Source organism: Wyeomyia smithii, chromosome 3 (genome assembly GCF_029784165.1).
Source record: "Wyeomyia smithii strain HCP4-BCI-WySm-NY-G18 chromosome 3, ASM2978416v1, whole genome shotgun sequence".
NCBI lineage: Eukaryota > Metazoa > Arthropoda > Insecta > Diptera > Culicidae > Wyeomyia > Wyeomyia smithii.
In genome coordinates this window covers 174,322,584-174,348,081 of record NC_073696.1, presented here as the reverse complement: position 1 = coordinate 174,348,081, position 25,498 = coordinate 174,322,584, and the positions used below count along the sequence as shown (strand labels likewise).

At 37.6% G+C, this 25,498-nt stretch overlaps 1 protein-coding gene across 1 annotated transcript; it reads left to right on the top strand.

Moving 5' to 3' along the window:
* Nucleotides 1-1,161: 1,161 nt before the first annotated feature.
* On the top strand, nucleotides 1,162-16,031 carry LOC129730828 (uncharacterized). The gene is made up of 3 exons (XM_055690410.1): nucleotides 1,162-1,416; nucleotides 14,788-15,181; nucleotides 15,288-16,031. Exons 1-3 carry the CDS (start codon nucleotides 1,353-1,355, stop codon nucleotides 15,496-15,498), a joined length of 669 nt encoding a protein of 222 aa, XP_055546385.1. The 5' UTR covers nucleotides 1,162-1,352; the 3' UTR covers nucleotides 15,499-16,031.
* The last annotated feature ends 9,467 nt before the right edge of the window (nucleotides 16,032-25,498 follow it).

Genomic DNA, 25,498 nt, shown 5'->3' with positions numbered 1-25,498 from the left:
ATATATATATATATATATATATATATATATATATATATATATATATATATATAATCATCGATACCTTCCAAAAATAGTATTCTACAATAGCTTCTCAAAAATGAGCCGTGTTTTAAAAAACTAAAGCAATAGCACAAAATGGCATCTTTTGCTCATAGAAACGTTTATACAAAGTTTCAGACAAATCAAAAATGGTGGATTAAATTGGTTGCCCGTTGTTTTGTGGAATTGCACTATAGATTTAAGGTTGCTTTGGTTGTAGTGATAGGTTAACTAAATAAGTCTAAAGAAATACGAAATTGCTTAATCATTGAATCGGTCTGCTATGCATTTTTATAAACACTGAGGGAATTGTTAGCTTTAAGTTACACCATTGGGACACTTGCTCGCCTGTTGGTGAATAGACCAAAGAAATAAATAAATAAATAAAAATCTATCTGACCCAGGACCTTTCGCGTGGTAGTAAAGTGAAAAAATGATTGTATTTTTTACGCATCGCGTACAACCATGTTTTAACTTAATATTTAACATGTTAAACCAACATTGTATTTTTGTTGTATTTTGGAATGTGTGCAAGAGTTATTTAGCTATGGTTATTTATACCAATCAGACCTTCATTATTGCACAACACTTACTAACTGTGGCGTTCGTTATGGCGTGATTTGGTCGAGCAAAACTCACGCATCAGGAACTGCACAAGGTAAAACCAATAAATTGCATTTTTATTTTCCTGGCAGGCTAACAAATACCAACTACCATTGATGTTTTCCGTAATGGCATACGGTGACTATAATTATGCTACTTTGCTATTGATTCCAATTTCACGCCTGTTTCTTTGTTGTTGGTACCTACTGTGGTGCTTTTCATATGACAAATCAAAAAAAAAACATGAAAAAATTGGGTACACATACAACCGCAGTTGCCGCAAACCACCCACCAAATTGTCCCTTCACACCATTCGCACACAGTAGGCCAATGCTCCACTTCTCCATCGCATGCCGCAACGAACGCGCGCGATAGAATTATTTTCTGTTCGTATGTGAAAGCACTACGATTGTGGGCTGACAGGCAGACCGCGTTAAGCATTTCGCCAATAGTGTTTACCGGCTGATTGTTCCTTGTGGCTGGGGAAAGACCCGGCACACGAATTCAAAAGCTTCCCCAACTGTGCTTTTCGTAGAGCTGCATATAATAGCTTAGTTGTCATGACAAGCTTGGTTCAGTTGCCAACAGCTTTTTGATTCGTGAAGACGTGATACGTGCAGTAGAATAGGCTTCAAAGAATAACGGTGCTGTAGCATATTTAATATTTGAAATTAACGCTAGTGATTTTCGTTCAATTATCAACCAAGATGAAACGAGTTATGCTTTTTGGCATGATTTTTGCAGTGTTTTTAGTGGAGGTTAAATTAGAAGGTAAATCGTTGTGGTGTATAACAGTCAGTGATTTTATTTTTGGTGAAAAAGTGTTTCGTGGAACCGGTTAACTCAGATAGTTCCACGCTACTGGGAGAAATGTGTGCTAAGAAGCAATTCATCGATTAAGCAATACTGAAATCTGTATTTTTTCTTCAATGATGGGATATGATCTCAGATATTATTTCTCTTCGTATTCAATACACAGCACAATTCACTTCAAATTCAAAATGCAATTTATTACAAATAAGTGTACCCCTAGCTAAATCTGACCTCGACCTTATGTTGTTATTCAATAATTGTGTTCGCCCGAAACAAAACAAAATGTAATAATTGTTGATCGAGTGAGTGTAATATAATTGAATCTGTGTGCTTCACGCTTTGTGGGATAGTGTGCCAGGGTTACAAGTAGGTTTATCATGAGTTTCATTTCACAATTACAATCAAATGAAATAAAATGTTGTGTGCCCGCTTGTGAGAATCTGCAAATAAAACAAAATATACATGACTGCGAAGCCTTGAAATCAATACGTTAAATTTCCATCAAAAAATAATAGTAAAGAAACCGGTTCGGTATATTACGATTACAAACAATAACATCACTGCTCGATCGATTGGATGATGTTTTCGTGGCTAACTAATGAGAAAAAGTAACAATTTCTATTGTGCCGTCATATGATAATTGTATTTGTTATTTTTGTAAGCGAGGTAGTGTAAAATTGAGAAATGCAGTAGTGGAGAGAAGAGGAGATAATATTTTAAAAACACTAAGATGTATATAGATGGGGTTGTCTGTTGCATTAAATTTCGATCCATATTTTTTGTTTTACTGAAAAACTTTGTTTAGTTTGAGTGGGTTATAGTTGTAATCGTGATTGTTTGAATAGGTAAAACAGTAAAATGTATTGAAGGAGCTTTTCTCGCAATTCTTGGGATCTTTTTATGCAGATTTCGGTACTTCGTTGTGCTTTACGTAGATTCTTTAGAAAAGTCGGTTTTCATATGGTAGGTTTTCATTGTTTGTTTTTGTATCGAATAAACTCCCAAAGTAGAATATATTCACTGATTTTTACGAACGTTTCAGTTTATTCTTGATTTTTGAACATCTATTACATTTGACTGTTTCGTAAATGTTCGATCTGGTTTGTCTTTAACGGTTGCAAGGGTAACGTATTTTCATCTCGATCCGCGAGTGGAAGATGTTTTATTTTTCAACTGTATTAGATGAGGATTTATTGTTTATTCAGTTGAGACTTAAATATTTCGCTATTTGCCCATAAAACCACTTGTATTTACTTTTACTTTTGCGGCGACAGGCTGATTATCGAGCCAGTGCCGAATTAAAACTACGTCGCCATATCACTCGGTCTTGCTATCCTCCAGTCACCTCTAACACCTATTACGCGGGCATCCTCGTCGACAGCACACATCCAACGAGTGCCAGATTTATCCCGACGGCCTTTATCGGCATTCAGCCCTTTGTAGCCTACCGCCGTGTTTTATCTGCATGACTATATCTGCCAACTTGTATGCCTGGCACACTTCATGGTTCATGCTACCAAGGATTGACCGTAAATTTTACGCTCAAAAACACCAAAAGCTCGCCGAATTGCTTCTTTCAACTTCCATGCTTCATGACCATAGAAGGACACCGGGAGAAGCAGTGTTTTATAGAGTGCTAGTTTTGTACGGGTTTGCAGACTGCGGGAACTCAGCTGGTTACGCAATCCGTAGGAGGTCCTCTTTGAGGCCGCTATCCGCCTCTTTATCTTACGGCTAACCTTATTATCATTCGTCACCAATGTACCCAGGTAAAATAATTTGTCGATTTGTCGTCAAATGATTCCCTATTTATTACCACCGCTGCACCAACCTTCGATAGGCAGAGTTTATGACAAGCCAATTTTCGCAGCTTCCCTCTTGAGATGTCCAAAGGTCTCGTCCACCGCTTTACGGTTAATAACAATGATATCGATATCGTCCGCAAAATCTAGCATCATGTGAGACTTTGTCATGATGGTGCCGCTTCTCAGCACGCCAGCCGTCCGTATAGCACCTTCATATGCGATGTTGAACAATAAGTTTGACACCCCGTCAACCTGTTTCAAACCATCCAATGTCACGAAAGCGTTCGATATCTCACCGGTCACCCTGACGCCTGATATGGAACCATATGGAATTTTGTACGCGGTATTGGGAAGAGTTATGCCCCGATAGTCACTATAGCCCAGGTGGTAACTTTTTTTTGTATATCGGGCATATGAGACTTTCTAACCAGTCCAAGAGCAATTCTTCATCAGCCCACACTTTCAGCATGATCCGATAAACATCACGATATAGCTAATCATATGCGCAACTACGGGGGGCAAGGGGGGCTTCAGCCCCCTCTAGAAAGTGTTTAGCATTCCCTAGAATTTTCCAGAGAATGATTGTATTCAATATAAATACATTCCATACTACTTATCAGAGCATCAAAATCAACACAAATTGAGATGTCGTCATTCATTGGCTAAGAACTAGTTCTGCACCCAAGATCGTTTCTCAAGCCTAGCTCTCTTACTCATCTTACCAGTCAGACAAGAGCTGTAGTAACTCGTGCTGTATCATGAAGTTGTCGCCATTTTACTCGGTTTTGGGCTGTGTTTCACCAGTTCCTGCGCCCCTTACTTTCTGGTGCCGGTAGGGTTTGCTGAAGAGAAGTGATTTCACAGGGTTGTCGTCCGGCATCCTTACGACGTGACCGGCCCACCGCAACCTATTGTCTTTCGCCAGGTGCGCAATGGGGTTCTCTCCAAGCAGCGCTTTTAGCTAATGGTTCATGCGCTGTCGCCGTTATCCGTCGTCCGTTTGTACTCCACCATAGATAGTCCACAGCACCTTCCGTTCGAAAACACCAAGAAGACTTCCGTAGAGGACTACCGGTTATATCAGGGTTTTGTAGTTTTTTGTATTGAAGTAGTCATGTCCGATCAGCACTGTGATTGGTGCGTACGTATGTAATGTCTGTTTAGAACGGGCCGTCGATGAGAACGTGGTCAATTGTTTTACTGTACGTTGGTCGAGGAAAGAAGGGACTTTGGACTGCCAGCCCGTGGGAAGCTGCGAAGTTGGTGCATAGCTGGCCGTTGTCGTTCGTCACGGTGTACAGGCTGTGCGGGCTTTCCTTCCGTTCATGTCCCCAATGACGATCTTGATGTCTCTACGCGAGCAGCTGTCGTAAAGTTTCTCCAGCTGTGCGTAGAACGTTTCTTTTTCTGCATCAGGTCTTCCTTCGTGAGGGCAGTGCACATTGCGAATAGTGTAGTTGTAGAACCAGCCTTTTATTCTCAACAAACACAACCTGTCGCTGATTGCCTGCCACTTCATCACACGACTCTGCATCCAGCACTATAAAACCGCTACCAACCTCATTGGTTGTGCCACCGCTTTGGTGGTACTGTGCCTTGCGGTCACAAATCCACCGTACCTTCTCTCTTTTCAGGCAAAGCTCCTGGAGCGCAACGATGTCGAAGTGGCGGGATTCTAGCTGATCCAGCGGAATCCAGTCGACATCCGGAGTATTGAGCGATCTACTGTTACATGTACCGAGCCTCTAATTGTCGTCCTTATTTCGTCGGCTGGGTCATTGCCTATTGTTCCGGTTCGTTTTGAATTCTTGATTCTTCGTAGTATGTTTATTTTAGTATGCTGCCTTACTAGGGCTGCGATGCCTAGTCTCGCGACGGGGCTGCCGCCATAGGTGTAGCTGGCGAGACACCGCATTTCATAGTTTATCCGTTCGGTCCGGATCAGTCGCTGTTTGAGCCGCCCCTAGCCTGTGGGGTTCAGACAAGCTGCTCTCTAAGGAGAACAACTACCCCTTCCCTGTCAGCATACGACCAAGTTCCCACCGGTTCACCGGTTTTCCCTTGGTTGCTCAGGGCATTAGGGTAGGGTAGGGCATTATGCCTTGAACCACACTGGGGTCTATTTTATTCCAGCTAGTACGGGTGTGCTGTTAAAAAGCACTGCCCAGCCATTTACCAAACCTGGCTCTCCTCAATATCAAATCAGTGTTGCTGAAAGAGGTTGGCGTTGACGCTGTGTTTAAGATATTCAGTACATCTTCGGAGATTCTATCCCGAAGTGATTTTTTCTGCTGTTACGACACAATTTTAGGCGTTATTAAATAAGCATATTAAAACTCCTTTTTCCTTCTTTTTTAAATTACATACATGAAAACTAGCCCCCCCTAGAAATTTTCCTTAGTTGCGCCCATGCAGCTAATCATTTTTGACTTTGAAAAGCTCTTCGGAAATGCCGTTTGCTGTTTTGCAGTTCTTCAGTTGTTTAACTGCTTTCTTCACCTCGTTCATGGGTGGTGGATTCACAGCTTGGCCATCATTCTCAATATCAATCCTGCTTCTTTCGACACGTCTGTCTTCCTTGCCGTTCAACAGCACATTAAAACCTATTGGACTTATTGGTAAATAATCAAGATCCCCTCCCTGTCGTTGCACTTGACAAAGGCAAGCATGAAATCGGCGCCTATGGTTACAGCCGTAGCCAACATGTGACATCTAGCGCGGTTTTTCTCATCCGTCGCTCGCTGGTACTCTCCAACTTGCTAATCGATATGTTCACCAATCAGCATGCTGCAGGAGTGTCGCTGGAAAAATTCAATGTTGACCCGTTCATCAGACATTCAATCTGTTTGGAGTGAATAACTTTTTCTACAAACATCGTTGCGCCTTATGGTTTTCAGAGGAGTTTTTTCCAGGAAAATTTTCTACAAATATCATGTATCGATATATTTTTAGCAGTCAACTGGACATCTATGGAGAATAAGTTTTGGAAAACTTGATTTTCCCATATAAAATCGTATGGAAACTTTGAAAATCGCGCGCAAAAATATAGTTCCACCGATCGATCTGAAAATTTACACAGCTGTTGAAGGACCCTGTTTCTCGGGTATATCATCAGTCAGCATTAGATAAGCTCATGGTTATTCTTTTGAAGTAGAATACTTCTCTCAGGAAGTTCGGCTACATAGGGATGTGAAATGAAAATCTAAAACCGAAAAAAGTGAAAAATATGTCCAATTTCAAATGCCAATAAATCAGTTAGTATTCGATGGATTTCCTTCGTTCTTGCAGCAATAGATTGAAATTTTTTTTAAGATTCTTCACAAATGAATAAAATTGTAATTTTATTATTCAAACTATTGTACTATTAAAAAATAGTGAAGCCTTGACAAAACGAAAAATTCGACCTCTGATTGGTCGTTATATGATTGCTTCCCAAGTACGGTCGACAGAATCATATACCTTGCAATTTAAAATATGCTATTCGGCCTATATAAGAGCCTATTTCAGTCGAAGCTGCTCATAATAGTTCTAGACAGCGACAACAGCAGTCGTCCTCCCTTAGCAGAAGCAGTAGCAGTGCAGTGGATACCAGCGATAGCGGAAAGCGGCCAGAGCTGTGGCATAGCAATGAAGAGCGCACTAGTTGCAGCGGAATTCAGCATCGATAGCGGTTGATGCAGTGAGGCACTTTAGTGAAATGCAGTCTCTGTGCGATAGTGGACACTAGTAAATGCATTCAATGAAAAGTTGACTCATTTTGGCAACACGTGAGCCGTCTAGTTTTGTGTGTTATATCAGCTTTTCACTGTTTACTTCATCACAAGGAATACTTTGTTCGCACTGTCAGTGATAACGCAAAGATTTGATCGGCATCTTATCCGATACTAAATTGAACAACAAATTGTCTTTTTCAGGATGAAATAAAAACTTGATCAATATTTTTTAATGAGTTAATTTACATTTTTAAATTTGTAAAAGTTATAAATTTTACTTCATCTCCGTGTCTCAGAACGTACTGAATTATCTTTTCCATCAGTCCTGAGCACGACATCCGAAAAATTTTCGTTATCTCAAAATTTAAGAATTGTCAAGCCCCAACCAATTTAAAAATTGACAAGCAACTTACTGAATTGTTAAAAATGATCAATCCTTGTTGAAGCGCGAAATTCGATTGATCTGATTAGTCAACGTTTATTTACTAGAAAAAATGACTGAAATGCAAGCAGCCGGGTTATCTTACTTGTAAAAGTATTCTACTTCAACCTTGCGGTCGTGGCTTTGCACACAACCCTCCTGTTATTTCGTCTTTTTTTGTATTCTACATCAAACCGGCAAGCTTCCAAGCACATATACCTCTGTGTTGCTTAATTATACCACAGATAACAGATAACAAAAAAGACGTAACGGTTTTTTAGCATGTGGCAATACGCAGTATGGTGGCGCTAAGAACACTTTTTTTTGTTAGGGAATTAGAATTACGTTGTCCATTGATGTGAACTTTTATAATATATCCCAGTCAATTGCTATACGTTTATTTGTTTATATTTGTTTATTGTTTATTGTCCAGTAGCGTAAGATCTAAACCTTTTCAAATTTGCTACCTCCGATTTCATACAAGTAATGATATACGATATATATGATTTACGTGTCCCCTTGCAAAATACAATGACCACTATTGTTGAGTGATCAGGTACCTGCATCGACACGTTCCCAGTCAGGTAAAATATAGTTTATGAAGCCAATCACCTTTCCAGGATTCAAAGACCAAATCTCTTTGGGCTGTAAACAGCCACTGCCAAGGAACCTTGATCTGCGTTTAAATAATGCACCACAACTGCACAGCAGATGTTCCGATGTTTCGCTTTCCATATTACAAAGCGACAGATATCATCCTGAACCCGGCCAATGTTCTTTAAATGATGTCGCAAATGACGCGAAAATCTCTGCTTGAAACACTGCTGGCCAGTGTCCCATTGCCACTCAAACATTAATTACAGGGCCGGAGATTTCTGCACCAGGTTTTGTACCTATTTTTGAGCCATCTGTGAAAAATATCATTGAACCGGGACGGACATCAGGAACTCCGACTTCCCAGTCTGTACGCGACGTTTCGCATACCTTGTAGGGAATATCATGATTGTCCTGAGGTGCCATTCATACTCATCACTGGCCCTCGTTTGAAAAAGTTCAGTATAGTCAGGTGACCCACAAGATCACCTGACAAGATAGTTTTTGTTCTTTTGAGCCTCAAGGCACACTTTTCTGCTTTGAGTTGCACGTATTCGTACAATGGCAGCAGATGAAGAATTGCATCAAGAGCTTTTGATGGGGTGCTTTTCATTGCTCCTGTTATAACAATGCACGCAAGTCGTTGAATTTTATCTAGCTTCGTCCTAGCGGTGGACTCTTTGGTTTTTGGCCATCACACTAACGCAGCGTAGGTCAGTTTTGGACGTATAATAGATGCGAATATCCACATCACCATTTTCGGTCTCAAGCCCCACTTTCTCCCAACGGTTTTGGAGCACAACCATAATGCACTGACCGCCTTGTTGATTGCATAGTCAAGATGTGCATTCCAGTTTAGCTTGGCATCAAGGATAACTCCTAAGTATTTAACCTGTTCACTGAATGGAATTTATACTCCTCCAAGCTTGAAAGTTTTTAGATTGAATTTCCTCTTTCTAGTGAAAGGTACCATTACAGTTTTTGTCGGAATAATGCTGAGACCCTCCTTTATACACCAAGACTGGGTATACTTCAGTGCCTCCTGCATTCTTTCCGAAATTATGTTGTCGAGCTTTCCTCTTACCAAGATCATCTGCAAACCAAGATGTCATCTGCAAAGCCCACAACTTCGAAACCTTTTGCTTCTAAGCTTTTGAGAAGATCGTCCACCACCAAAGACCACACATGTGGCGGAAGATCACCTCCTTGCGGACATCCTTTCGTTGCCCTTACCGTAATAGACGAACCTCTCAACTCAGAAGTGATTTCTCTTTTTGCAAGCATGGTATGAATCCAGTTAACAATACTCGTTTGAATTTTTTTTTCCTCATTGCACTAGACATTGAAGAAAGAACACTTAGTGGTCAGTGATTCGATAAAATCGATAGTTTTACAGCTCTTATCGATATTATTGCAATAAGATAGAGTTGAGCAGGATCGCGCGAAATGACCTATGGTCGAATATCGACCATTTTTGATTTGAATGAAACTTTGCACACGTATTTGGCTTAGCAAACTGAGCATTTTTCACAGATGGAGAGATGTTTTACACCCATGAGTTACATTCTAAAAGGGCGTATGCCTTTTGGCATAGGTTTTATTCGAAGCATTGTAGCCCAGAAACCGTTGGTTGTATAGAAAAAACTGTCTGAGAATGAGTTGTAGGGAATTAAAAACGCACCATAAATAAATATACACTGTACAAAAAAAAATTTTTTTGACCAAAAAAAATTAAAAATAAACATTAAATTTCAATTTAAAAAAAAGAGTTGAATTTTTTTTTAAAGAAACTTGACGTTAATACTCAACTTTTTAAAAAAAAGTCCAGGATGGAGAAATGAAAAATAATTTTTTTATGGTAGATTAATTTTTTTATGGGTGGTCCCCGTGGTTCTGTGGTTAGCGATGTCGGTCGGCTAGCTCTCCCACACGGTTGTGATATCGGGTTCGATTCCCGATCAGGTCGAGGAACTTTTCGAGCAGGAAATTTTTTCGACTCAGCACTGGGGCACGGTGTATCGTTGTACTTATCCTACAACATACAAAATGTGCCGAAAACAATATCGATAACGAACTCTCTCAACTAATCTAGTTGATCGAGACCGCATTAGCCCCAGGCTAGCGTGCGATATTGTTTTTAATTTTTTTATGAAAATTCTAATTCAAACATTTTTCAAAATATTTGTATTCTGATGATTTCAAAAGATGCAGAGAGTCATTTTGAATCAAAAAGCTCTTGATGGTAAACATTCTAAAGGCATCGGTTTTCGAGTTATTTTAAATTTAAGCTCAATAAATTATTAATATTTCGGAAAATACACTTTTTTTAATATGTCCATGGTTCTCCAGCAAAAACCATACGTTCATTGGAATACTTGATCAAAAGTATACAATTCATTCTTTGACAACAAAACGATTAGATAAATAACTCAAGCGCTAAACCTTAGCCTATCTACACGTTCTCCCTTGCCGAATGTTTTATAAAAAATATGTTTGTCGTGCAACACTACCTACTTGTTTATTAATAATAACTGTTTGTAAAGTACGCAACCAATAACTACTGGGTTACCTATAATATCTGTTTTCGTTTATAAATACGATTGCACTAGATGTGTTAGTAACAGTTTGCATTTTGTGAAGATGAATAAAGTGAAAATGGAATACACCAAGCCCAAATGCTATAAACCCTTTCCTGATCATCGGTGCTCATCAAGCTTACGCAAATTAAACGAAAACGTTATTGCAAAATTGAAAATATTGAACAGTCAAGCTCATTTTAATACGTCTTTATCAATTTGTGATTCGTGTAGTTATTGGAATGATAGTCAAGTCACCATTCATCCCTTCGTTGTTTACTATTCAGAATCTGGAACACTTAAGAATATCAGCTTCATCATAATATCGGAAGTACTCCATCATGATACTGTTGCGGTTCAGGTGTTCATTGCCAAATTAATGAGTTTTTTGAGAACAACAATAGAGTTGGAAAAAGCGATATTAATGTCTGATGGAGCTGCCTCACAATTTAAAAATAGAAAAAACTTTGCAAGTCTTTGCAAGTTCGAAACAAAATATAACGTCGATGCAGAGTGGCATTTTTTGCGACTTCTCATGGTAAAGGCCCATGCGATGCAATTGGTGGCATATTAAAACGAATGGCAGGGAATTCAAGTTTAACTAAAGAACATGAACATCCCATTACAAGCGCAAAAGAATTGTATGAACAAGGAGTAACAGAATGGAGCAATATTTCCAAAAAATCTATAATAATAGCTGCCACACAAAAGTATTACTCTTTTGTTCCGATTTCAGAAAATAGAATACAAACGAAGCTGTTTTCAAAAAATGACGAATCATTTACTTATGATGTATATAAAATATAAGGTGAAACTAGTTCTGTAAAGTATCTATGTCATAAAAAAATTACGAATGTTTACTACCAAGAGCTTTTTGATTCAAAATGACTCTCCACATCTTTTAAAATCATCAGAATATAAATATTTTGAAAAATGTTTGAATTAGAATTTTCATAAAAAAATTAATCTACAATAAAAAAATTATTTTTCATTTCTCCATCCTGGACTTTTTTTTTAAAAGTTGCGTATTAACGTCAAGTTTCTTTAAAAAAAAATAAAAATAAAATTCAACTCTTTTTTTTTTAAATTGAAATTTAATGTTTATTTTTAATTTTTTTTTGTTAAAAATTTTTTTTGTACAGTGTATATTTTTTTATGGTGCATTTTTAATTCCCTACAACTCATTCTCAGACAGTTTTTCTATACAATCAACGGTTTCTGGGCCACAATGCTTCGAATAAAACCTATGCCAAAAGGCATACGCCCTTTTAGAATGTAACTCATGGGTGTAAAAAATCTCTCCACCTGTGAAAAATGCTCAGTTTGCTAAGCCAAATACGTGTGCAAAGTTTCATTCAAATCAAAAATGGTCGATTAAATTTTCGCGTATTTCCAGGCGATTTGAAATGATTTTGCTCGGTTGTCGTTTTTAATGTAGAAATTTTGAGCAGTCGTAATTTGTACATAATCGACAATTTTATTCAATCCCAGTTTATGTTTGCGATAAAGTTGTTTGTATGAAAAAAATATACACAAACCTTACAAAAACAGTGTTATATCGTTGCAACAACAACGACTCTATAATCTGTGAGAATTTTCATGCTTCTGGCAGCTTTGACTATAATATAGCGCTGCCATCACTGAAGTGGTTAAAGTCGTAAGTCGCAGAAAGATGTCGTTAGCATTCCAAACGAGTAAGAATTTGAAATCTTAAACGCGATTTTTGGAGTTTTTTGTTCTAGCTTGGATATCTGTTATCTGTGATGGTACCTAAGCATATATTTATGGAATTATTGTGGGTGCGTGATTTTGGGCGACAAGCGAATGACTTGAGGGACTACAACAACAAGAAATAATCCATATATGTACCAATAATATTGTTAAAGGTTGAGCGATAGGTCATATATACAAGCATTCAAGACGCTGACGAACAGGATGAAGATTACAGGCCCTCAATGGCTAGCTCGAGGAACACTTGATTAGAATAAATTTTAATAGTCCATACCAATAATGTTGGCAAAGGCTGAGCTGAGATCGGTCGAATAGAACTGTATCCACTAGATTCAATCACCTCATTTGCCACTTGGCATAATAAGAGCGACTTTCCACGTTGTCAGAACGAAAGCTGGTGAAAATGTTATCGTTATTTGCAATCATCAATTCAAATGGTACGTAAAATTGGAATGTAGTACCGAGACTTTGCTTTATCTAGGAATACCATCCGTCCTGATTTAGCAGGACATGTCCTGATTTTGAGACCTGTTTGGAGCGTCCTGATTTATTTTAAATAGTTCAGCATTTGTCCTGATTTTTTCTGAATGTTGCCGGATGTTTATAAATGTTGAAGATTGTTCAGTATTTTTACTTTGACTCTGGAACGAAACGGAGTCATTTCGAACGATTTTTGTTGCCAAATTTATTTCCTTATTGATAAAATACGTGAAGACTTCATATTGACATGAGCAGAGTTGTCAATACGAACTTTGCATTTTAGTATCCGCCGCGTAAAAAGCTGGATATCAGTTTTTATATATGTATCATTTGAAAAAGCCGTGTTCTCTGAGCAAAGCGTGATTTTGAAAATACATTCATCGTTTTCCTTCGATTTTTAAATGAAGAATGAAAAATTGCTCTAAATGTCTTAAATGACGTTACGGACACGAACGGTTTATGGGAGAACTGTCATTTAAGGTGTTTTGAGCAGTTTGTTATTCTTCATTTTCAGTGGTGGGCACCATTCCGCTAATTCGCTAATTCGCTAATTAGCGACGCTAAGTTTCAGTTAGCGATTTAGCGATTTCGCTAATTTTTGAGCTGGTTAGCGAAACTGTTAGCGTCGCTAAAATTTTGGCCTTTGAAACGCTAATCGCTAATTCGCTAAATTTTGTGGAGAAGCGACAATAGAAATATATAGAAAAACTGTGGATTGCTGATGGCGTACGTAAATTACTTCAAAAGATGAACATACTTTACTGCGAAAGTTACTTTTGTCAGTTTTTTTACACTAGAATGGAGTTCCAGTTATCGTACAAGCCACAGGAGCATTTTGAAGAACAAGCACAAGGTCCCCGATCAGAAAGACTAAACAAAAATGTAACAGAAGCTGTTAGTTTGTTATACAAGAAACCTTTCAGGCTGTGTTTCAAATTAGATCCCGTTAGGTGTTAAAATAACAGAAATTATAACAATAAATATTCTACTAATATCAAACCTATATCAAGTTTTGTTACTAACGTATCAGCTTTCTAACAAAATGAGATAGCATATGGAACAGTATAATAACAACCATTGTTATAAACTACAGGTTTTGATAGAGACGAAAAAAATGTGAGATTTGTCTCAAAACAACTTTGTTTCAGGATTTGTTTTTAAAACTCATTCAGATTATATTTTGATATCAAAAGCATATGGGAAAATACAAAATCGTATCAAATTATGTTATTTGTATCTCGTGTTGATAGAATTTTGTAATTTTCTTGTTATGCTCTTCTGATGGGGTCTAGATTGAATTTTTGGCTCACCAAGAACTTTGATAAATTGCAATGCGCTTGAAATTATGAGAACTTTGGTTCTACTTTTTCGATTCAGATAATAATTGAATTTTCATGAAAACATTCCTAAGAGTATCTATTTTCAATACAAGCTAAATAACTTTTGTTATTCTTGTTTTTACAAAATCAAATATGAATACCGTTTCGTGAACCTCTTACTGTAAATAGCTTTAAAAAGTAATTGTTTTCGTTTGTTTAACCAAAACAGATCAAAGTGGTCCAAATCTTACAAAACATGAGCGATAAATATAGTGATAAGTCTATTTACATATTAAAAAGTTAGCGATTAGCGATTAGCGAAAGTTCCGCTAATGTGGGTTTAGCGTTTAGCGTTCAGCGATTATCGAGCTAAATTTTCCGGTTAGCGACTTAGCGATTAGCGTCGCTAAATTTTCGGTTAGCGGTGCCCACCACTGTTCATTTTAAAATCGAAGGACAACGATAAACCTGTTTTTAAAATCACATTTTGCTCAGAAAATTGCGCTCTTTCAACTGATATAAAAAAAAAACAGAAAACCGTGTAAAACTTTAGGTCCCAATTTTAAACAGTTTACGTGTGCTGCATTCTTTAGGTATCTACTATAGCCTCTTTACAAATTTGTACCGGAAAAAGTTGTCCTGATTTTGAACCCCGACCAAATGGTAACCCTAGCTTTATCTTACTTGCAGAAAGCCTCTTTGAGCAGGACCTGAGCGAGCAGTTTAAAATTGATGCATCCACTAGAGGACTTCAAAAGGTTAATCTTCGCTGTGGTGCCGATTCAATGCGTATCGAACTGAAGACGGAGGAGGACTTTGATGGTGTGATGTACACGAGAGGCAGTTTTTATAAACAGACTGAGCCGTGTTTCGTAAAACCAAAACGAGCTGGTAAATCGTTGGAAATGAAGTTTAACTTGGATCAGTGTCAAACCATCAACGAGGGTGAGGTGTACTCCAATATTGTTGTCGTGCAGCATGACCCCGATTTAGTGACTCCTGGAGACGCTGCATTTGCTGTTGAGTGTGACTTCCGCAAACCACGTGGTGTGACTGTCAGTTCACAATTCCAGGCCAGAGATAGGTAAATTCGTCTCACCATGATTATTATCCTGATTTCAATACAGTCGCTTTTATTTTTGAACACAACAAAACAACAACACTACACAAAACATCGTGCTACTCTACAGCGACACACCCACATCGCGCATCACTTTGACAAGCCCCGACCCTTCGGCACCCACGCAAGATCACAACAACCAAAATTCGGTTTTCAGCGATACGGATACGGTTTCGTTCGTGCCGAGTCACTTCTCTAACCAAACCAAAGAACAGCAACACGTCAAGGGCTCGGTAGAAACCGTCGAAATTTCATCTAATAGAATCACCGATGAGTTGTGAATCTTTTTTGCTTTGAATGATAATTCATGGACTTAATTGGAAGTGGTTTGAATTTTCTGTTTTGTTTCAGGCTCTAATTTTCCTTTTTCCGTATGTTTCAGGCCTGTATTGCAGAAAGTTAACGCTACTCCTTCACATCCTTCTGAGAAATAATAAGTCATCTATAAAATCATTATTTCGTACTCTATCAAACGCTGCTGAACTGATTACTAATCCTATTTAATCTACGTATTTCATTTGCAGTAGTCTATTCCTAGTATGCTTCCGTAATACCTAACGGTATACTAATCAGAATTACCAGAGCATGCCAATGGTAGCCAATAGCATGTATAGTATTTTAGAAGTTAGAAGTTGTGGATATGGGCCCTACGTGTATGTCTGAGTAGAATTCGTCACTGTTATAAGTGAGATAATTATAGGTAGAATTTGATTAGAATAACAAATGTGTGAAATTTTGTGTTGGTATGAATGAGATGTTTGATCAAAGTTACCAACTGCTGAAAGCCAATGAATAAATCTGATACCATTATTCACCCACGTGTTTTAATTTATCGTTTAATATTGTTTATCAGGTAGGTAACGATATCTGTCTATGGATTAAATTGTTGTCTGCTTTTCATCACGTTCTATCATTACAGCGATTTAGTAACCACTGCACAATGGTCCAGAAACCAAATTTAGGGGGAAATTTGGGTCTAGAGCTCTATAGCAACATTTTAGAGAAAAACTTTCTTCTACAAAGTTGTTACATATGATAAAGCGCTCATTGAAAAATTATCAAAAATTATGGTGACCAACATTTTCGATGCAATCAAGTATCTAACTGTTTTATCTTTGTAGATAGAAGAAAAATTTGTTCTACAATGTTATAGCTCCATTAATTTTAAGTGCCTTTGTAAAAAAACGTTTTTCTCTATCTTTGAAAACAACCGATTTATATTGAAAAAATCACAAATAGATTGTGTGCAAAGCCACGACCACAAGGTTGAAGTAGAATACTTTTACACAGCTCTACTTACGGCTGTACATTAACCTACGGCCAGGCGAATCGGTTCGCGCCGCTTTCCGCGTTTAGCCTGGCAGAGGCCTAATGCGCACGGCCAACACAATAGAAAGGTGTTTTCACATTGAAAATTAGACACGGCTTTACTGGAGTAAGTGTTGGCAAATACATCTACCGCTAATACCGCCGCTATCGTACGAAAGCGCGTCGTTCATGTGAGGAATGATATCAACAACGAAAAATGACGCGCGTCTAAGCACACCCGAACTGTTTCGCCGTGCCGGTTCCATTTACTTCCTTATAACATCCGCCTCATGGAAGTATCGGCTGCACCTACCGCTGAGGCTGTTACCATACTGCTACTGGTACCTAAAACTATTACCTCTTCAAATTAAGTGTTTTATTTGTCCTCAAAAGAACAATTGTTCAATTCCATATCGGATATAATGCAATCGCATCTCTGTAATATTACCGACAGTTATATTCTTCTGAACAAAATGATCCGACTTTTCCATTAGAGGAAGTGCCGGCTGATGTACGGCAAAAATCTCGCCCGATCGCTCGCGTTGGCGTTCGTTCTCAGGCAGAGGCCTGAGACGTGGTGACCAACCACAAGGCAAGTGATTTGTTTAATTTGAAGGCAGCCACCGGCGCAACTCGGACGGTCCATCCAGCTCACCTTCCGACTAATGAGTGTAGCTAGTTTTTCCAGAAACATTTTTTTATAGCCGAAGGGTGCTACTAAATAGGCTACGCCTTTCTGTTCAGTTGTTCCATTCCCTAATGTTCTTCAGACAAATTATTCCACAATTCGCATATAATTTTTGTATCCAGCGAATAAACACCGATGGTGCTCTCACACACGCAACGGTTTTAACCCTTATCTTGTTGCGGTTTGTAACATAAAGCGATTTCGTTTGCTCGCTGTTGCGTGTTGCATCATGTTGCAACTTGGCAGCTGGGTGACGACGAAATTCTGTTCATGCTGATTGATTGAATCGACTTCATATTAGCTCTGCATAGTCGAACTAACTACTTTTGTGAATGCGTCTGGCGACACGCGCTGAGAAAAACCGCGCTGCTCCTGAGACATGGTGACCAACCACAGGGCTAGTGCTGCTGCTAAGGAAAGACGACTGCTGTTGTCGCTGTCTAGAACTATTATGAGCGGCTTGGGCTGAAACAGGCTCTTATATAGGCCAAATAGCATGTTTTCAATTGCAAGGTATATGATTCTGTCGACTGTGCTTGGGAAGCAATCATATAACGACCAATCAGAGGTCGAGTTTTTCGTTTTGACAAGGCTTGACTATTTTCAATAGTACAATTGTGTGAATAATAAAATTACAATAATCTTCTTTTGGGAAGAATCTTAGAAGATTTTCCAATCTATTGCTGCAAGAACGAAGGAAATCTATCGAATACTAACCGATTAATTAGCATTTGAAATTGGACATATTTTTCACTTTCTTCGGTTTCAGATTTTTATTTCACATCCCTATGTAGCCGAACTTCCTGAGAGAAGTATTCTACTTCAAAACAGCGACTGTATAATTTGTGAGAATTTTCATGCGTTTGGCAGCTTTCACTGTAATTGAGCGCTGCTCTCACTAAAGTGGTTAAAGACGCAAGTTGCAGAAAGTGTCGTTGGCATTCCGAACGAGTAAGAATTTGAAATCTTACACGCGATTTCTGGAGTTTTGAAGTAGAATACTTCTCTCAGGAAGTTCGGCTACATAGGGATGTGAAATGAAAATCTAAAATCGAAAAAAGTGAAAAATGTGTCCAATTTCAAATTGTACTATTGAAAATAGTCAAGCTTTGTCAAAACGAAACATTCGACCTCTGATTGGTCGTTATATGATTGCTTCCCAAGCACGGTCGACAGAATCATATACCTTGCAATTTAAAACATGCTACAGGCGAACTTCGATATAAGGAACCCTCGATATAAAGTACCTTCGATATAGCGTCACTCGATATAAGGTACATTTTACCTCGATATAAGGTACATATTTTTATTATGTTACAAATAACTCCGAAATTGGTATGGAAACTCCTATAAATAATATATTGGTTATCCTGTCAACGTCTCTGGTTACTATTGATCATTTGGGGAGTGTCCATAAAATACTCCACACTCAACGGAAGCTTGAAAACCCGTTCGAAAAACATGATATAGCGTGGTTTAACATGGATGGGAACGGAGGGGCTGATAGAATAAATTAACTTAAAGTTTAAAATTTTAAAAGACAAAATTTTATTAAAGCTCGAATTGCTAGAGATGTTTAAAAAAGTGCATTTTTTCATCAAAAACATTATGAAACTTATGAAAAAGTTGTAAATATGCTTAGGTGTCGTACAAAAATTACGTAACGCATGAAGGGGGGGGGGGGGGGTAGGGGGGCTGAGTTTGCATTAATTGTTGTTACGTAGGGGGGAGGAAGGGGGGTGGTAGAGACATTTACGTAACTGTGATGTTTGCTCGAAATTGAAAACTTCGTAGAGGGGTCAAGCTGATCAGTGTTACGTAATTTTAGAGGGAGGAGTCATGCCGAACGATACCTATCGCTACATAGGGGGGAGGGAGGGTGTCTGAAATCTAGATTTTTAGCGTTACGTAATTTGTGTACGACGCCTTAGGGTATGTTCGGCAGAATGGTGTATTTCTCAAATATGAAAAAATGTACACAATATAGTAGGCCTCTGAAATCACACCCAAAAAAGTTGATTGGTATTTTTTTAATTTTCAAACATTTTAAGAATGTTTCTATGAAAACACTTGTATGTGGTCAATATTCAAGGGATAGAACCAAAGCGTCTTCAGCAAAATTTTTTCTGCAAAAGATTACCTACAATTTTGTTAAAAACTTCACTTTGCTTTGATAAGTAATTAAAGAAAATAATTACATTTCACTTTTAGGCAGATTAATCAAAAATCTATTCGTATTAAAAGTTTCGCCTTAAGATAAACAGAAACTTTGTCGAATACACTATAGCATTTCAAAAGCATTTTTACGGTCAAAAGGTTCACGATCACGTTTTTCACGTTTAAAACCAGTGTACAAAGTGCAACTTTAGGCCACACTTATGTGTAAAAAAAAGTTAGTTCAAACGGTCATATTTAAATGCAATGAAGAAAATGCAGATTCCGAATTCCTGAAGGACGAGGAAATTATTGAAAAAGTTGTCAACCCGTAAGCAGATATTCTTGGTTTTTATTCATCGGACCAAAAAATACATAACAACGAGAAGGAAAAAAGCAGTTTTAATAAAAAGTCTGTATGAATGTAAATAAATGTTTTTTTTTCTGGATGACATACGTTTTGGAAACAAACTATCACACGCGGCTAAAGGTCTCCTAGAAAGCCAAAATAAACTATGTGTTTCAAATTGTACTTGAAATAAGTTGGTTCACACTTATAGTTGGATTCTATTTCCAAAATGAACTATACGTAGACAAATGACAACAAAATGAAGTATTTGAAGCCCTATTGTTAAAAATGTTTCTTGATTCGATATAAAGTACAACTTGAAAATCGAAATGTACCTTATATCGAAGTTTGCCTGTATTGGGCCTATATAAGAGCCTGTTTCAGCCGAAGCCGCTCATAATAGTTCTAGACAGCGACAACAGTGCAGTGGATACCAGCGATGGCGGAAAGCGGATGGATAGCAATGGATAGCGAGCGGATTCCAGCAACGATAGCAGCTGGGCCAGCTGATGCAGGGACAGTGGATACCAATGGCAGCGTATAGCGGCCACAACTGTGGCATGGCTATGGATAGCGAACTAGTTGCAGCGGATCTCAGCATCGATAGTGGCTGATGCAGTGAGGCACTTTAGTGAAATGCAGTCTCTGTGCGATAGTGGGAACTAGTAAATGCATTCAATGAAAAGTTGACTCATTTTGACAACACATGAGCCGTCTAGTTTTGAGTGTTAAATCAGCTTTTCATTGTTTATTTTATCACAAGGAATACTTTAGTCGCACTGTCAGTGATAACGCAAAGATGTGATCGGCATCTTATCCGATACTAAAATGAACAACAAATTGTCCTTTTCAGGATGAAATAAAAACTTGATTGAAGAGTTAATATTTTCTAATGAGTTAATTCACATTTTTAAATTTGTAAAAGTAATAAATTTTACTTCATCTCCGTGTCTCAAAACGTACTGAATTATGTTTTCCTTCAGTCATGAGCACGACATCCGAAAAAATTTCATCTCAAAATTTAAAAATGGTCAAGCGGTCAAGCCCCAACCATGACAAGCAACTTACTATATTATTAAAAATGGTCAATCCTTGTTGAAGCGCAAAATTCGATTGATCTGATTAGTCAAAATTTATTTACTAAAAAAATGACTGACACGCAGGCAGCCGGGTTATCTTTCTTGTAAAAGTATTCTACTTCAACCTTGCGGTCGTGACTTTGCACACAACCCTGCTGTGATTTTTCATTCTAGCTTGGATGTATGTTATCTGTGGTAGGGGAACAACGGGCAAGACGGTCACCCTAAGGAAATCATTCATTATTCCGCTTAAAACACAACATTGCAACCAACGATATTCATAACATTCGACATTGACTAGTGCTTCTCATAAAATAATGCAAACCTTTCCTTTTTAAAGTGATTTTATATTAGTTTTCAATAAAATAAAAACAGTCTCGAAAAAACACTATTTCACAACGTGCATATGAAACGGACCGGCTGTGCTGGTAATACAGACCTATGAAAGACTATAGCAAATTTCTTTTCTATACGGGACGACGCGCTGCGCAAAAAAGCACGTGTTCAAAGCTTACCGTCCGCTGCGCAGATGGAATCATTCACATCATTTACTTGTAGCATATTTACAGGTTTTAACAACGTTTCTAATGATGATTTTTATTTCAAATGAGATTTAATGACTTTAAGTCTCATCTCACGTACTAAGAATGCTGAAAGAAACAACATTAAATGGTGCTATCGTCGTTTTCTCAGACTGCCCATTTTGCGAACACAACGACAGACCGTCTTGCCCAAGAGGTAAAAAATTTTTTGGATCGATGTGATTTCCGAAAAAATCATATTTTCACTAAACTATCTTCACCCACATGTTTCAAATAGGCTCAATTATTCCAATGTCATTGAAAACTATATTTTTCTGAAGTTTTACCGCAGCAGAAGCTTAAATTCGGCACGGCAGAAACAACATCACATTGCTTTGCTGTTGAGGGTGAGCTTATTTTTTATTATTTCTTAAATAACTAACTAATGTATCAATCTACATAATATCTCGAAACTCCCAGAATGCGGTTGACATGTAACTGGCATAAATGATTTGTGGTAATTTCAATGGTTTATATAGAAATGAGCAACGGACCATCATACCCGCCCTGTCCGTGTTGCCCGTTATTCCCCTAGAAGAAATATGGTTCTGGAACGTGAGAACGTTCGGGTGTTCAGTAGATGGTTCATCGTTTTCACTTGCTAGAGCAGAGGCATTTCATGGAAAATAAATATCAATAAATATTTTTTTTTAGGATGTCCTTTCCGATTTTGCTGAAACTTTGCACAGTTGTTCCCAGTTGATAAAGAGGTCATTCTACACTATCAGTTCTCCATGTAGACTCACGACTGCTGTTTCAGAATGGCCTATCCAAAAATGTGAATGAATAATGAAATATTTTGTATCAGAAAAACGACTTGTTTGATTGAAAGTTGTAAGTTGTAGGTAATAAAACTGCGATTCTGAAAAAAATATTTACACCGTAAAAACATTTTTTTTCTGGGCCAAACATTCCAAAGTGTCACAAAATCTCAAAAATCAATCTCAAAAAGTACCTTTTTTAAAAATCTAATTTTTTACGCATTGAAGACGACAATATGTACTACTATCTGTCAAAATTTGGTGATGGTAAAATGAAAAACAAAAAAGTTATGAACGTTTGACTATTTTATCATTTTGTGCAGCAGGGAAAGCGATAAATAAGCGAACTGGAAATATGATACAGATTTGCAAAAATATACCGCATCCCGACGGGACTTGAACCCGCAATCTCCCAACTTGAACCCGCAAATCCGCAATCCCGGAGATTGTGGGTCCAAGTCCCGTCGGGATGCGGTATATTTTCCAAATCTGTATCATATTTCCAGTTCGCTTATTTTTCACTTTCCCTACTGTACACATTGTCTGCTTAATGAACTTTAACTTATTACTAGGAAAGTAATAAAAAATATTTTCTTCGTGTAACAAATCTATCACTTTACAAGTAATAAAATTCTTCTCCTGTTGAGTAACAACCCTTACTGTCATATAATTTGCACATGTTGCAAGATCACGAGTATCTAATAATAACCGTTACAACTACTTGCAAAACTTTCACTCACTACTTGAAAAGGTAAATGAAAAATTATCCTCATCTCCAGTCGATTTACAACACACACACTGTCGTGACTTAAATGAATTAGATCGCTGCATCAATACAAACACGGCAGATGATGTCTCGCTTACACATGCAACGCGGCTCTTGCTTGTATGTTTTCCTACAAAAATGCATACAAGCGCGTAACTTTATTACTTTTTGGTTATTGGCATCTTAACAGTAGCAACAACTATGCATAAAACAGTTTTGAAGTGAATAAATAAGTGGTTAAGTGAAATAACTGTTAGTGTTAAGGTGCAGCAAACAACATGAATAACACCACGTACAAAATTAAATGTATTCGACCTTAAAAAAAAAAATAAATAAATAAAAAGTATTCGAAGCAGCTGCGCAAACTATCGGATAATAATATCCAAAACTTAAAAGCGATAAAATATTCCATGTCATCGCAACTAACTAACGAGTTTAGTATTTGTACGTCATGTCGTCTGCATGTAGAGAAACTAGCTCTCTCTACGTGTCTTATTTTTAAAACCGTCTGATAGCGGGAACCGTCGCTGAGTTACGCATATTAGATTTCAATAGGACCAGTATCAAAATGATTGATTATGTTACAAAAACAGCGCGTTGGATTTGTATCATGCTCTTGGCGATAATTTATAACAATAACACAAAAAACACAAAAAAAATTTCTGAGTGAAAATGAAAAAATATTCAAACGTCCATATTTTACCATAACTAAATTTTGACAGATAGTAATAAATATTGTCGTCTTCAATGTGTAAAAAAATTAGATTTTTTTTGCGATATTTTAGATTTTGTGACAATTTGGAATATTTGGCCCAGAAAAAAAAATTTACACTGTATATATTTTTTTTAGAATCACAATTTTATTATCTACAACTTTGCTGAAGACACCATTTCAATCAAACAAGTCGTTTTTCTGATACAAAATATTTCATTCATCATTTTTGGATAGGCCCTTTTGAAACAGCAGTCGTGAGTCTGCATTAAGAAGTGATAGTATAGAATGACCTTTTTATCAACTGGAAACAACTATGCAAAGTTTCAGCGAAATCGAAAATGGTCAGAAACGATTTGCGAAGTAGCGTGGACTTGCACAGCAGTCACCGAGAAGTGAGGCGCAACAGGACCAACGAGCCACTATACCTTAAGAAAAAAGGGTCGTTACATGCTGCGAAAAAGGCTCTAGAGAGGTATCATTCGAAATATTAGGATGGGCAGTTACGAAATCCGTTGCAATCCGCTTGAGCTATAACTGTTCTGAAACTACCGGCAGTGGTGGGCACCGCTAATCGAAAATTTAGCGACGCTAATCGCTAAGCCGCTAACCGGAAAATTTAGCTCGATAATCGCTAAACGCTAAACCCACATTAGCGGAACTTTCGCTAATCGCTAACTTTTTAATATGTAAATAGTCATATCGCTATATTTATTGCTCGTGTTTTGTAAGATTTGGACCACTTTGATCTTTATTGGTTAAACAAACGAAAGCAATTACTTTTTAAAGCTAAGTATTTACAATAAGAGGTTCACGAAACGGTATTCATATTTGATTTTGTAAAAACAAGAATAACAAAAGTTATTTAGCTTGCATTGAAAATAGATACTCTTAGGAATGTTTTCATAAAAATTCAATTAGGCCGTTACAAATTTTATTTTCATTTTATGTAAACCCGCCCCTCCCCCCCTTCAAAAATCTTGAATATTGGAAGGGGAAGAAAAAATAGCTCAAACCGTTTTGTTCATTTTATTGGTTTTCCGACAGCATAAATGCTTTATTAAGCAACAAACAAGTCCAGTGACAGCGAGAGTGTCGTCAAAAGGCAAGCGAAATAAATAATAATAATAATAAAGTGTTATTTTTCAACATTTATTTGAGTGCAAGTTACAAACATCATAACTTGCACACAAACTTTGATCAAAGATATTTCTTTTTTTTCGTCTCGGTGTTATTCATTTTTTGCCACCCCCTTTGCTAACTTTGATAACCTTGGACATAAAAAGAATTCGAAATTTGTATCGGCCTTATTATCTGAATTGAAAAAGTAGAACCAAAGTTGTCATAATTTCAAGCGCATTGCAATTTACCAAAGTTCTTGGTGTGCCGAAAATTTAATCTAGACCTGGTGCTTGTTCTTTAAAATGCTCCTGTGGCTTGTACGATAACTGGAACTCCATTCTAGGGTAAAAAAAACTGACAAAAGTAACTTTCGCAGTAAAGTAAGTTCATCTTTCGAATCAATTTACGTACGCCATTCACAGTTTTTCTAAATATTTCTATTGTCACTTCACTACAAAATTTAGCGAATTAGCGATTAGCGTTTCGAAGGCCAAAATTTTAGCGACGCTAACAATTTCGCTAATCAGCTCAAAAATTAGCGAAATCGCTAAATCGCTAACTGAATTTTAGCGTCGCTAATTAGCGAATTAGCGGAATGGTGCCCACCACTGACTACCGGTGCTTGTACTAGACCTGAATACCATCATGCACAGCGCTTTTGTAGTGAGAAGATATGAGCAACAAACCGGGCGTGGTAACATTTGGTTGCAAATGACAAGCGACTAGCAGCTGAAGTTAACTCATTCCCAGCAGAGGATGCA